The sequence below is a fragment of the Orycteropus afer genome, unplaced genomic scaffold (assembly GCF_000298275.1).
Source record: "Orycteropus afer afer isolate SDZICR_OR568_19922 unplaced genomic scaffold, OryAfe1.0 scaffold00002, whole genome shotgun sequence".
NCBI lineage: Eukaryota > Metazoa > Chordata > Mammalia > Tubulidentata > Orycteropodidae > Orycteropus > Orycteropus afer.
The window spans coordinates 11,316,675-11,331,562 of record NW_006921589.1 but is presented as its reverse complement, the minus strand read 5'-3'; the positions used below and the strand labels follow the sequence as shown (position 1 = coordinate 11,331,562).

General features: G+C 45.8%; 1 protein-coding gene across 1 annotated transcript in view; it reads left to right on the top strand.

Moving 5' to 3' along the window:
* STK36 (serine/threonine kinase 36) overlaps window positions 1-12,446 on the top strand; it is a 34,670-nt gene extending 22,224 nt beyond the window's left edge. The window contains exons 11-26 of the mRNA XM_007959492.1: window positions 954-1,133; window positions 2,056-2,153; window positions 2,601-2,706; window positions 3,573-3,723; window positions 3,916-4,043; window positions 4,321-4,425; window positions 4,795-4,893; window positions 4,973-5,061; window positions 5,310-5,373; window positions 5,553-5,663; window positions 7,442-7,522; window positions 7,954-8,125; window positions 8,357-8,504; window positions 8,758-8,905; window positions 9,520-10,266; window positions 12,297-12,446. Coding sequence (XP_007957683.1) covers window positions 954-1,133; window positions 2,056-2,153; window positions 2,601-2,706; window positions 3,573-3,723; window positions 3,916-4,043; window positions 4,321-4,425; window positions 4,795-4,893; window positions 4,973-5,061; window positions 5,310-5,373; window positions 5,553-5,663; window positions 7,442-7,522; window positions 7,954-8,125; window positions 8,357-8,504; window positions 8,758-8,905; window positions 9,520-10,266; window positions 12,297-12,446 — 2,577 coding nt within the window. The remainder of the gene's footprint in view (window positions 1-953; window positions 1,134-2,055; window positions 2,154-2,600; window positions 2,707-3,572; window positions 3,724-3,915; window positions 4,044-4,320; window positions 4,426-4,794; window positions 4,894-4,972; window positions 5,062-5,309; window positions 5,374-5,552; window positions 5,664-7,441; window positions 7,523-7,953; window positions 8,126-8,356; window positions 8,505-8,757; window positions 8,906-9,519; window positions 10,267-12,296) is intronic.
* Window positions 12,447-14,888: the final 2,442 nt, after the last annotated feature.

Below are 14,888 nucleotides of genomic sequence, written 5' to 3'. Positions count from 1 at the left end.
GTGCAGAAGAGTATGAAGGGATGGACACTGGGAGGAGGTAACTATGGGGAGGAAGTAGAAGGGGAGCTGCTGCATTGTAAATTTTGGTCAATGACATGAAACAAAGTATATGTGAACTGCTGTATGAAAAGTGAATTTACTCTGTAAATCTTCACCCAAATCCTAATAAAAAAAAAAATGTCTAAAATAAAATTATGATGAGAGAGATGATAAAAAAAAAAAAGAGTTCTGTCTCTGGGAGTAAGACTCCCTGGATTTGAATTTCATGAGCTACTCATTAGCCATGTGATCTTTGATTACTTTTTAACCTATCTAGACACTTCAGTTACCTCATCTATATAATGGGTTAAATACCTACTTCATAGGGCTGTTACAAAGATTAAGCATGCAAATACAAAGATTTGAAACAATGAATGGCATATTGTAAATCACTTGATGTAAGTGTTATTGTTATATTTCTTTCTTCCAACAATTTGAAAATATAAATGGGACCTTAACTGTGTGCTGTACAGAAAAATAGAAGTAGGCTAGATATGGCCTGACAACTGTAGTTTGTCAACCCCTGACCTAGAGTTAATAATGTTGCTTTGTCTATCTGGTGTTAAATGACATTGTTTTGTTTCCATTTTTTTTTCATTTTTAGACTTTTTTTTTTTTTTTTTTTAAATGTAGGCACTAGAGAAAGGCAAAAGCCGATAGGAATGGCATTGGATCTGATAGATCCTGAGGGGAGGTGCCCTCCCCCTTGGTTACTGTTATTATATGTTCAGGTAACCTGAGCATTATTCTTTTTCTCTGGTACAGTTTCCCTGTTCTCCTTCTCCTCTGGGTTTTACATTTCCAAAATAAGGAATGACGTTTGTTCTGCCTTGCCAACTTCCTGGGCACACTGTGTCTCTCCTCCTTCACCCCTGGTGATATTGATCCCTATCTCTTTCCCTCCTGTCTCCCAGATTCTGAAAGGCATCCTGGAAGGTGCCTCCCACCTCCTCCCTGCGCTCCAGGTCCTGAGCAGTCTTCTGTCTGGCTGCAGTGACTCTGTTGCCTTATATTCCTTCTGCCATGAGGCAGGACTGCCTGGGCTGCTGCTCAGCCTACTGAAGCACAGCCAAGACAGCACCACCATCCAGCAGGTGAGCACCAGGCCAGGAGCCTCTCAAGGCTAACAGAAGTGTCCTCTTCTTGGGTTTCTCTCCTCTTGACTTCCATCTCTATTTGACCCTAATGCCCCATTTTTCTTTCCTCCTCTTTCTAGTTACTAGAACAGGAATTGCAAATTCTAATGCCTCTGGGACCAGGCAGACAGTGTCGGTCAGTAAAGTAGACTATGTGTATGACTATACAGAATAGTAGAGAATAAAATAAAACTGGAGCTCACATTCCTAGTCTAAATGGGGCAGCCTCTTCTCAGCTCCCACCCATTTTTACCATGTGAGAATGCAGGCCCAGTGTTCCAGTTTTCCAAGATTCCCAAGAATTACATTTTTAGGTGCAGTTTTCCAGTTTTTAGAACACTGTGCTTTGAAATGTTAAATCCTAGACTTTATTGATCTAATTTTTTTGAGCAGGAGACTGAAATTCAACAGTAATCTAACTCATGTACAGTCACCAACTTACAAACAGCCACAGAAGCAGTAGGTGGCAGGGCTGGAATTAAAAATCAGTGTGTTCGAGGCCACACTCTACTTCCCCCGGCTGTGTCCTACTGCAGCTGAGCTAAGAGGGCAGGGGAACCCTTACAGAGGCAGAGTAGAGGAACGTTTAACAGAGCCTAAGCTGAGGCAGCTGGCAAGCTGCACTGTGCTGGTAAGTGTTAATCTTGGGTGTTTTTAAGGAATTGAGAAAGATAATTTGAGCTCTTTTGAAAAACTGACCATAGGAAAAGCCTCTCAAACTTAAAATTCTGTGTAAGCCAAGTAGGACACATTGCCAGGCTGTTCACAGTCTATAGGCTCTCTCTGCCTCTGTAAGGGTTCCACCTATTTTTGCTGCTTTTTCTATTCTTTGTTTCCATCTCCTCATCTAGTTGTTGCTCCCTATTCTCTTCCTTGGCAGCAATCATGGTATGGAACCTTCCTGAGGGAACTGATGGCTGGGATTCAGGCCTACTTTGCCTGCACCTTCAACCTGGAGAGGAGCCAGATAAGCGACAGGTAGGATGAAGACAGTTTTTCTCTGTCAGCTGTTTTACTCCGATTTTAACCCAATTTCTTCCCCTCCCCCTCCTTAGGAAGAGGCTAAGTGAGAAGAAACTGCTTTGTGAGAGGTTTAGGAATCAGATGAGTGACTCCTCAGAGTTCTGCTGGCCCCTTAAAGACACTGAGACACCTCCAGCTTTATCCACATGCTTTCAGGTTCTAAGAATTCCTAGCAACCATGGCCCTAAAAGAAAGGGTTGAGATGTGAATAATTAGAGCAGATGGCAAAGAAGGGCCTTCGAGGCTGTATGTTTGAGACTGGATGTATTTAGTAGGGGAAACAGGAAAGAACAATTAGATGTGCTCATTTACAGGGACTCTTTTTGCCCAGAACTGCCCCAGTCATGACATCTGGGCTTTTATTAGAGATGACAAAGAACCAGGGGCTCATTTTTTTCCCAGCTTGCCGGTGTTTCAGGAGGCTGCCAACCTCTTTCTGGACTTCTTGGGGAAACTGCTGGCCCAACCAGATGACTCTGAGCAGACTTTGCGGAGGGACAGCCTTATGGTAATTTGCTCCACTCCAAATTCCTGCCTATCTTATTGTTGCCCATGTTTCTCCCATCCTCTTTCTTCTGACCATATAGGGTCAGACCAAGTTAATGTAACAAACATTTGTTGAATATCCACTATGTGCTTCACACTGTGTAAGAGAAAGTTCCCACCATTAAGGGACTAGGGTTTGTCTAGTTGGGGAGACATAAAACGATCACAAATAGTATTTCTTCTTAAAGGGACTTGCAGATCATCTAGTAATTCTCTACCTTGTTTGTTTTAAAGACTAGTAAACTATATGGATTCTGGAGGTGAGGGACAGGAGAATGGAAGAGTGAATGAGAAAACTGAAAAAAAGGAAGTGAGCAGTTGTCTGGTCAGTGTTCAGTTTGCTAATTGGGAACACAGATCTGGGTGATATTCCTTCAGCTAACAGTCCATTCAAACTTTTCTGGTCTGAGAACCTATTTTACTATCCCTCAGTCTTTCGTGTCAAGACACTAGTAATGTCTAACTTAAATTTTGGCCAAGTTCAGCCTGGTCATGGACAATCTAACAGTGACTCATGCTACTGGCCAGTACTTTGCAGATGTCTTTGTGCAGTGAGTAGCATGGTCTACAGATAACACTTTGAGAAATAACATGTAGGAAGCAGCTGATCAGAGAATGGAAGGACTGATATCTAAAATTCCTGTCTTTGAAATGTGAAGGCAGTTATAATGCATTTTCCATGTAAGGAATGCTTAGAATTAGATAGCTGTGTGTTCCCCTGGGTTTTTAATCCTCTTCTCTCAGATTCTCAGGGGATTCTTGCTCCTTACATGAAGCCCAGTCAGCTTTCTGATGCCCTGATGTTAACACTGCCCTTCTCTCCTTCAGTGCTTTACTGTTCTGTGTGAAGCCATGGATGGGAACAGCCGGGCCATCTCCAAAACCTTTTACTCCAGCCTGCTGACTACACAGCAGGCCGTGTTGGATGGGCTTCTTCATGGCTTGACGATTCCACAGCTCCCTTTCCACACACCCCCAGGTAACTGGTGCAGAGGGGAGGTTCCCTTGACTTACTTGTTACATAGGTCTGGCTCTGCTCTTTCCACTGTCACCGCCTCAAATAGCGCCTGGCATTGAGTGAGTGCCCAATAAATAGGTATGAAGTGAAAGAAAGAATGGGCTCTGAGAAGAACAACCAAAGCCCACCCTGTATCTTTGCCTTTCTCCATAGGAGCCCCACAAGTGAGCCAGCCACTGCGGGAGCAGAATGAGGATCTGCCTGGAGCCATTTCCTCTGCGCTGGCAGCCATGTGCACTGCTCCTGTGGGGCTGCCTGACTGCTGGGAAGCCAAGGAGCAGGTCTGAGTGACAATTTCCTGCTCTTCGTATCCCAGCAACTGGGGGCTTTCCCACTCCCTGGTGGCCAGTAACCCTTTCCTCTGTACCTGCCCACACTTGGGCCAAACTAGGCATTGCTTTTAGCTGTGAAGATTGGTGATAGAATGGGATATCAGGTTTCTGGTAAACCCAGGGGAGTGGCTAGTTAGGAGTTGAGGGTCCTGGTCAGTTGGAGATGTGAGAGAAGTAAGATTGGAATCTTAGGGATAGGATTGTGACTTCATGTATGTCCCTGTAGGTCTCTCGGTATTTGGCAAATCAACTGACCCAAGACAGCAGCCAACTGAGGCCATCTCTCATCTCTGGCCTGCAGCATCCCATCCTATGCCTTCACTTTCTCAAGGTACTGCCAGCCCACAACTCTTGGTACTTCATATTTCTTTTTAATACCAAGGACTTCTAAAAAGAGATTGAGGTTGAGAGAGAGAAAGAGTGAGAAAGAGCAATTGAGAGACCCCCATTGGAGGATGTCTTTCTGTTTTTAAATTAGTTGTTTTACTGAGCTGGCCCCTCTCTTACTCAGTCCTCACCAAAACTGAAAAATATCCCTATCTCTATTTCAAAGAAGAGGAAAAAGTAGCCTGAATTCTTCTCACATCCCCAAGGCAGATACCAGATCTGTTAAGAGACTGGCCTGCATTTTGACTGAGCCTTCCAGTCTTGAAGTCAAGGGCTGCTCTGCCTCACAGCATGCTCCCTCCTGCTCCCTTAGGTTCTCTACTCCTGCTGCCATGTTAGTGAACACTTGTGCCGTCTTCTGGGGCAAGAGCCCCTGGCTTTGGAGTCAATGCTGATGTTGGTCCAGGGCAAGGTAGGCCAGCAATGGGTCGGGGTGTCACAGGGGCACCACCATCTCAACCAGAGCTTGCCCTGATAGTTTTCCTTTGTAGGTAAAAGTAGTGGACTGGGAAGAGTCTACTGAAGTGACACTCTACCTCCTCTCCCTTCTTGTCCTTCGACTCCAAGATCTGCCTTCTGGGTGAGTCATAAAGTAGAGTCTCTCCAGCGAAATCTCCTATCCACATATCTAATCCTGACATAGTACTCTACAGCCTATCCTTGGATAGGATTGGGGCAGAGAGAGTGAAGGTTTCTCTACAAAGACAGAGCTAGAGTCCCACCACCTGTGCCTTGGAGGTGAAGAGTGCAATCCAGGGAGGTGAGGGAAGGCCACTTACCAACCTCCTTTCACACTGTTGCATCCCTTGATGTATCTCCTTATTTCAGAGTGGAGAAACTTGGCAGTGAGACGGCTACTCTCTTTACCCACTCACATGTCGTCTCTCTTGTGGTGAGTTTTCATCCTTTATGCTTCTCTTTTCACCTTATCCCTTGTGGGAGCAGGGGAGTCAGTTTCCCATTTGTAGTTGTTTCTGGGGGCATTCATATGGACCAGAGGCAAATTCTTCCTCTACCTGTCCTGAATACTGCTCAGATTCAGACATTTCTTCTCTTCTACCTCTCCCACAGAGCGCAGCAGCCTGTCTATTGGAACAGCTTTGTCAGCAAGGGGTGACCCTTGACCTCCAGCCTGTGGAATGGATTGCTGCAGCCACACATGCCCTGTCTGCTCCTGCAGAGGTGAGGTCCACCAGGGAAGGAGTAGACACATTTTCTCTGAGTCAGACACTAGGACAGCATTCATGGGGCAAAGACTAAAATGCCAGGGAGCTTAGAATAATCTAGGGAGTGGTAAAGGTGTAAGGAGTCAAGAAGTCCTTTCCTATCCTTTGCCCTCATATAACAGGCCCCTCTGAGAGAGAAAGAAATATGGAGAAAGAGAGAGAAAAGAGACCTAAATCCTCTGAGGAATGAGATTTCCCTGCCTCTCTTAGGCCCCTCCTCCAGAAGCTCGTGCTCATTAATGTCAAAATCATTCCTAGTGTTTAGTCTCTTCCCCTCCTGTTGCAGTTTGCACTTGACTTTCTCCTTAAAGATGGAAAAAATGACTGACATTCTGTGAACTCTTCAGGAATTTACAATCCATTACACGACCTCCTTTCTGCTTTCTTCTTTTCTTTGCTTTTTGGAAGCCGTATTTCCCATGTTTTGTGAAAAGGATAGACTTCGTATTCAGATTATCGTTGTTGTTTTTATGTGCCGTCAAGTCAGACCTGACTCATAGTGACCCCTCCTTGGGTTTCTGAGGCGGTATCACTACGGAAGTAGATTGCCCAACCTTCCTTCTGAGGAGTGGCTGGTGGGTTTGAACCTCCAGCCTTCTGGTTAGCAGTCAAGTGCCTTAGGCACTATGCTACCAGAGCTCCTATTCAGATTATGGTCATCCTTTTTTTGTAGAATTCTTTATACTTTATAAAGCAGTTTCACATATGTTATTCCACAACATACTTGAAAGAGAGAAATCAAATGTAAGGATACTCGTGTGGTATTTCTAACATTTATCCAGGAGCCTAAATTAGAAACCAAATTAGAGTCATCATGGACTCCTCCTTCTTCCCCATTATTCCCTCATCTAAATGGTTCCCCAAGCCTCTTACAGTCTACCTTCCTATTTTTGATCAAATCCATTCCCTCCATGGCATCATCATTGACCTGCCTTGGTTTATGTACATACTGTTTCTGCCCTGGGCTCTGGCACTGGCCTACTAAAGGATCTCCTGCCCCCAGGCCCTGTGCTCTCCATTCTTTCCACTGCAACCAGAGTGAGCTTTCTTAAAAGCAAATCTGGTCATTTGTTCAATCAGTAGTATTGAACACATTATATATTGAGTTCCAGATACTGTACTAGGCTCTGAGGATATAGCAGTGAATGAAGAGACCAAATATTATGCCCTTGTGGAGCTATGCTAGTTGTGTGAAAGTCCTCGGTGGCTTCCAGCTGCTTTTGGAGTAAAGTCCAAACTTTTTAGTCTGCCACTTAAAGCTTACTTCCTGTCAGTCTCTGGGTTCTAAAATCCTGCAATTCAAAAGGAGTTACTGTTTTCAAAGTTCATTATGGTTTTTCACGGCTGTCTGCCTTTAAGTAAGCTATGACATCTACTTGTAGTGTTCTCCTTCTGCCTCCACCATTCTGTCTGCCTGTTAAACTTTTCATCCACCAGCATCTCTGCAGAGGCAGTTAGGCACTCTCAACTATGCCCCCCTAGCCCTCATTTAGCAAGTATCTTCCAAACTATGCTTGTTTTTACATCTGCTTACTCTCCCAGACAGTGTGTGTCTTTAGGACAGAGTTACTCCTTAAACAAAGGTAGGAACCAAGATGCCTAAATCCTGAGTTCTTCTCATGCCACCTGACCAATGAAGGGCTCTTCCTACTTGATTAGGAGTTGGGTATACAGGGCTGTGAGGCTGCTTCATTCTTCTTAGGGTTCTATATCCTTACTACCTCTCTCCAATAGGTCCGGCTGATTCCACCAGGTGGCTACGGATTCTATGACGGCCTCCTCATCCTTTTGCTGCAGCTCCTCACCCAGGTACAGGTCCATTCTGGGATGGATGGGAAGGAAGGAGGGAGAAACTGGGCATTTTGGGGGAGTCACTGGACAATAGGCATGAAGAAGCAACCCCTACTCACCTCTTTTCTCATACTTTCTGATAGCCTTACAGTGGGTCCACCTGCCCTCTTTGTGGACCCTTTGAAGGAAGCCATTCAGCTGCATCCCTTTGAATTAAGTGGAATAAAAAGTTATAATACCCTGGTTTTTGACAGACATGCATGGGGGTTGAGAGGTCAGGGGATCAAGGTGTGAGAAGAACAAAAATAAGACAACAGGGAAAACCTAGGTGGGAAAAACAGAGGAATTATTTCTGGGACTCCCTTTCTTTTACATTGCGGACATGAATGAAAAATGGTGTTTGACCCCTGACTTATGTGTCCCCACCCACCCTCTTCTAATTTTGTTTCTAATAGGAAAAGACTAGCCTAATAAGGGACATGGCTAGTTCAGAAATGTGGACTGTTTTGTGGCACCGCTTCTCCATGGCCCTGAGGCTACCCAAGGGGGTATCTGTGCAAGAAGAAGAGCTGTCACTGTCCAGTCTACAAAGCCCAGAGCCAGACTGGACACTGATCTCACCTCAAGGTACCTTTCTGTCGGCATGGCCTCCTTTGCCGGCCCAGCATGTTAACCCCTCTTTAGGAGGAGGCAGCCTGGAACTGGGCTAGCCCACTGAGATTTCTTTTGCTGCTGTCTGGGGAGAGGATGGCAGAGTCTACACTGGAGCTGCTCAGGGACAGAGAAGGGAACCATAGGGAACCAGGAGAATCTGGCCCCTTGTCTGCTCCACTGAGTCCCCATTCTCAATGTTTCCAGGCATGGCAGCCCTGCTGAGCCTGGCCGTGGCCACCTTCACTCAGGAGCCCCAGTTATGCCTGAGCCACCTGTCCCAGCATGGAAGTATCCTCATGTCCACCTTGAAGCACCTGCTTTCCCCCAGCTTCCTGCATCAGCTAGGCCAGACGTGAGTTTGAGTTGTAGGAGGAAGAACAGACGATCCAGGGAATCAGCAGTGGGAGGTGGGGAGGCAGGAGAGAAGCAGCTGACAGCTTAAGCTGTAAGGCAAGAAATGGGATAAAGATTAGAGTGGAAACCTAAGAGTTGCTATGATTAGAGAAGGGGAGCTGGAGAAGGGAATTTGAAAAGAGGAAGATTAGAATTATAAAGGGCATAAAGGGTGCAAGACCAAGTATATCCTTCTGCTTTCCCCTCCTTAGTCCTCTGGGGTCTGAGTTTCTCCCCACCGTGGTGCTGTCTGTCTGCCAGCTCCTCTGTTTCCCCTTCGCTTTGGATGTGGATGCTGATCTCCTTGTAGGTATCTTGGCCGACCTCAGGGACTCGCAGGTTGCAGCCCATCTGCTACAGGTACTGGGCAGACAGAGAGGAAGATGGTCCACCTCATGTACTCTCATTTACTTTCTAACATCCCACGGTTCTCTTTGGCTCCCTAGGAGAGTGGAGCATCTGGCTTGATACAGGAGTTGGAGTCGAGAAAGTAGCTAGACCTGAACAGAGGCACATAGGCAGAGCTGGGGCTGGTGCTTCCTTTCCCCATTAGCCCCTTACTGGATCCTCTTGGAGCTCAGTGGGGAAGATACCTGGGCTAGAACACTGGGGACTCAGCTCCGTGGCCAGAAATTAATTCTTTGTCAATTCTTGGTGTAAAGCAGTGGGTTTTTTGTTTTTTCTCCCTTTCTATTTCTGAGTTCTCAATAAAGCAGTGGATTTTTAGAAGGCAGAGAGACTGAGTCCTCACAGGGCAAGGAATGCACTTGGAAAAGACCTGCTCTGTAGGGTCTAGATTGTGTCTCCTTTGAACTGTGGGGATGGGAGTGGGCCAGGTCTTCCAGCTCACTGTGATACTTCTCACTGTAGCTTGGCTTTTCTCTCTCCCAGCTTTTGGCCTCCTTCTAGCTATTTTGCTACACTGTGCTCTGCCTTTCCCTTAACCCCTTTTTCCTACATCCCCATTCTCCCAGGTTTGCTGCCACCATCTTCTGTTGCCACAAGTCGAGTTGCCCATGAGCCTCCTCACACGCCTGGCCCTCACGGATCTCACTTCTCTCAGCCAGTTTGTGAATACAGTGGCTGCCTCTCCTGGCCCCATCATCTCATTCTTCTCAGTTGCCCTCCTGGGTGACCAGCCTCAGCTGACCTCTGACCTTCTCTCCCTGCTGGCCCACACAGCCCGGGTACTGTCTCCCAACCACTTGGCTTTTATCCAACAACTCCTGGCTGGCTCTGATGAATCCTATCGGCCCTTGCGCAGCCTCCTGGGCCACCCAGAGAATTCTGTGCGGGCTCGAACTTACGGGCTCTTGGGTCACTTGCTCCAACACAGCATGGCCCTGCGTGGGGCACTGCAGAGCCAGACTGGACTGCTCAGCCTTCTGTTGCTGGGGCTTGGAGACAAGGACCCTGCTGTGCGGCGCAGTGCCATCTTTGCCGTGGGCAACGCAGCCTACCAGGCTGGTCCCCTGGGATCTGCCCTGGCAGCTGCGGTGCCCAGTATGACTCAGCTGCTTGGAGATCCTCACGCTGGTATCCGGCGCAATGCTGCATCAGCTCTGGGCAACTTGGGGCCTGAAGGACTAGGGGAGGAGCTGTTACAGTGCCAAGTACCACAGCGGCTCCTAGAGATGGTATGTGGAGACCCTCAGCCAAATGTGAAGGAGGCTGCCCTCATTGCCCTTCGGAGCCTCCAGCAGGAGCCCTGCATCCATCAGGTACATCCCAGGGGGATTTAGGAGACGTGATCATCTGGCCCTCTGTATTTCACAGTATTTCTCTGAGATCGTTTTTAAGGAGTTGGGACATCCAGAAATCCAAGCTGTGTTCATCCCAGGGGTTTTAGTGCCTAAGGCATTTGACTGCTAACAAGAAGGCTGGTGGTTCAAACCCACCAGCCACTCCTTGGAAGGAAGGTTGGGCAATCTACTTCTGTAGGATACTGCCTCGGCAACCCAAGGAGGGGTCACTATGAGTCGGGGCCGACTCAACGGCACATAACAACAGCAACCACCCTGGAGAAGGGAAGGGACCTGGAAGAGGGTTTCTTTCACTGTCTAGAGGCTCTGTGAGGAGCTCTGGTAGCATAGTGCCTAAGGCACTTGACTGCTAACCAGAAGGCTGGCGGTTCAAACCCACCAGCCACTCCTCGGAAGGAAGGTTGGGCAATCCTACTTCCGTAGTGATACTGCCTCGGAAACCCAAGGAGGGGTCGCTATGAGTTGGGGCCGACTCGACGGCAAACAACAACAACAACAACAGAGGCTCTGTGGGAGGGAGATGGGGGGAAGCTAGGAGATGGTGAGGTATAGAGTGATTTCATTCTGAGGGCTGTGAAGGTGATGACTGTCTTCTTAGCATTTACCATGGGAACAGCACCATGCTAAACATTTTACTTTTCTTATCTGGTTTAAACTATTATTCTCATTTTGAAAGCAAGGAAACTGAAGCACAAGAATCTAATGACTTTTCCAAGTTACCAAGCTAGTATGTAGGATTGGACTTTTTAACTCAGGAGTCCTAGTCCAGAGCCCATACTCTTTTTTTTTTTTAATTGTCATTTGGGTGAAAGTTTACAGAGAAAATTCATCTTCCATACAGCAGTTCATGTATGCTTTGTCTCATGACATTGACTGTAATCTCCCACAATGCAACAGCTCCCTTCTCACTTCCTCCCCATAGTTACCTCTTCCCTGTGCCCTTTCTCCCATGCACTCCTGCCCCCTGAGCTGTCTCCCTGTGCATACACAGCCCTTCTATTCTCCCATGATTGATCTCTCCAAGGAGTGTATCTCCCTAATGTAAATGTTCAGCTCATACGCCTGTCTTTCATTTGGCTGGAAACCACAGGAGTGCAGAGCTCATATTCTTAACCATTACTTTACTCTGCCTCTTCTGCTCAATTTTCAGTGTATAAAAAGCCCAATGGAAACTACACATCAACTTATAATAAGATAAAAGCCCCACATTAGAATAGCTCATTGTGCTAATATTGGGTGGTTCATGCAAGACAGAAATTTTGATGAGATGGTGATAATGATAATCAGAATTTCTGGAAATCTGTGTGGGAAAATAATAAAAGGAATCCTTGGAGGTAATGAGGTTGGAGCCCACTGGTCTGGATCCACGACTGAGAATCAGACCTTTGGCCTACTCTCACTGCTGCATTCATTACCTCTTCTTGGGGGCAAGTATATTGGTCCCTTGGTATTTGGCTTTGTGGTCTAACCAAAGAGAATGTAAGTGGATCTCTTCTCCCATACGATCAATCTATTGTGAGTCCCCAAAACCCCTTTTCTTTTCTTTTTTAAACTTTTTATTGTGATTGGGTGAATATTTACAGAGCAAATTGCTTTTTCATTCAACAATTCATACGTATTTTGATTTGTGATATTGATTGCAATCCCCACAATATAGTAGCACTCTTCCCACTTCCTCCCTGTGTTTACCATTTCTAGTCACCCTTCTTTCCTACCCCTTCCTGCCTTCTGAGCCTTATCCCTGGGCAAATGCTACCCTTTTGATCCTATATGATTGGTTGTTGCAAGGAGTGAGCACCTCCCTGTGTTACTGTTCACCTTCAGGCTTGCCTGTTGTTTGACTAAGAGTTGAGCCATGGGGTCCCTTTTCTTTCTCTTTCTTTTTCCTGAAGTCAGAGTTGCTAGACCAATTAGAATTTCTCTGCATCTCTGACATGGCAATTTCTGAGCCTCATTTTCTATTTTTTCATTTGCTCTCTATCCCACAGGTGCTGGTGTCCTTAGGTGCCAGTGAAAAATTAGCCCTGCTATCTCTGGGGAATCAGTTACTGCCACACAGTGGTAGCAGTCCCAGGCCTGCCTCTGCCAAACACTGCAGGAAACTCATTCACCTCCTAAGGCCAACCCACAGCACGTAATTCCAGATTCCTGGGGTCCAAGCCTCTGACTTTCCTTGCCTTACCATTGCCATCTCATCCTTTTTCTACTGCACAAGCCGCCAACTCAACTGAGTGTTAAAGAGACTAAAAAAGAGATTTACATAAGTTGGCCAACTCAGCTCAGAATGAGGAACTAGAAGAGATTTATGCATAAAACTTTTTTCCTTCCCCCAGATTCAGATAGTTTCAACCAGTAAACTTCATTGCTGCTGGCACCAGAAAAGGATTCTGTCCTTCTTTACGTCCAGGGGTCTTTTTTCCCAGTAATGTGCCTTTAATTACAGGAACTTGCTGCTGAGACCTTAGGGAAATATCCTCTGCCTGAGAGAGCTCTTCCAATCTGGGGGTCTGTAATCCTCCCAGCAAGTTTTTGCTTTGGGTACACTAGGCCCAGGACAGTGATGAAGACAGAACCTGTTTTGGCTCCAGGTTATTGGGATAAATGCCACCAGTCCCCAGCCCTTAGTCCACAGTCCCATCCATGGGTAGGTTTGAGGAGTATATCTTTTTTTTTTTAAGTTCTATTTATAAACTCTTTTAATAAAAGGTGTGCCTCACCCTATTTGGAGTTGCTAGAGTAAAGGGATGGGAGGCTCAGCCTGTTTTAGCTTCTGGGTGGTGTTGGAAGCACTGGTGTCCATCATGGTTCATGTGAGATCCTGGTTTGGGGGATTATTTGTACCTTTTCCTACCTTCCAGCATTCTTCCATCCCAGATCAGCTACGTGCAATCACCTACTTCCATGTGAAGGCCCATGGAGCTAAAATAGGGAAGGGGAAGATTAAACAAAAGAGGTGAATTGGGTTGCTTTGAGATCTCCAGCCTAGTCACTAGTTTTAATATTTAGTGGAGTTTCAGAGTATAGGGAATACCAGCTGCTATAAAAGGGCATGTTTTATTTATGGAAGTTGTGCAATTAACCAGAAAGGGGTATTTGAAAGACCCATTAGTTAGAATCTTAGTCCAACTGGAAACATACTAGAAAGCTTAAACTGTAACTCACTGGATGACTTGGGATAAGCTTCCTAGGATCCTGAAATAAGGACATTCCTTTCTATCCTTTCCTAAATTTCAAATGTTTTGGAAATGAAAGATGAGTAAGGTGCCGTTATTTCTATAAGGAATTTTATTTAGTCCTCATCTTCATTGCCCACTGTCTGTGTTTTCACTATAACAAAACAGCCTCTTTCTGGGGGCCACCATGATTTTCTCCTGTCCAAACCAAAACAACCAAATGTACTACTGTCAAGTCGGATCTGACTCATAGTGATCCCTCCTTAGGTTTCTGAAGTGGTATCACTACAGAAATAGATTGCCCCAACCTTCCCTCCTATCCAGATTACTTCATTTCAATTCAACATGTATTTACTTGGTGTTTTCTATGTGCCATGTACTATTCTAGGCACTGGAGATAAAGCAGCAAACAAAATTAGAAATGATCTGTTCCCATTCTGGTGGGAGAGACTGAACCACTTAATGTAGGAAGGTAATAAAGCCCTGGAGAAAAATAGGGAGAAGAGGGTAAGGAGTGCTGAGTTGGATAGTCAGGATAGGTCTCACTAAGAAGGTGACATTTGAATAAATGAAGGAGGTGAGGGAGGAAGCAGTATAATTGTCTGAGGGAAAAGCCTAGACAGAGACAGTAATTACTTCAGAGGCCTAAAGATGGAAGCCCCCAGTGTTTTGAGGAGCTATGAGAGAAGCCAGTTTGGTTGGAGAAGAGTGAAAAAGGGAGGGAAGAGTAGGAAATGAAGACCGGAAGGTAATGGGAGCCAGACATTGTAGGCTTCGTAGACCTTGGTGAGGACTTAAGTTTTACTTTGAAAAGAGTAGAGATTACTGGGGGGTTTTGAGCAAAGGAGTAATGTGATCTACCTTCCATTCTCAAAGGACCACTCTTCTTTTTGGTATTACAAATGTGCTGGGGGCAGTGAAGCCTAGTAGGATGCAGAGTAAGCCAGTGGTCATCATCCAGGTAAGAGAGAACAGTAGCCTGAACTGGAGTGGTACAATTGGAGTAGTGAAAAGTAGTCATATTTTGAATATATTTTGAACAAGAAATGAAGAGGATTTTTTGACTGATTGGATGTGGGAGTGGGAACAAAGGAAAATAGTCAAGGATGACTCCAAGGTTTTCAGCCTGAGCGATTGCAAAGATGGAGTTGCCATGAACTGAAATGGGAAGGGCTGCAGTGGAGCTGTGATGGGTGGGAAAATTAGAGCTTAGCTTTGAACATGTTAAGTTTGTAAGGTCTAATTGTTGGAAATTTCCATACATACACAAAGGTAGAAAGATTAGTTCCATGAACCCCCTCACCACTTCAGCAGCTACCACATCTATTCTTTGTATTTTTACTTCGGTATTTCAAAAGAAATCCCAGGCAGCATATATTACCCATAAGTAGTATGGTATTTGTCTCT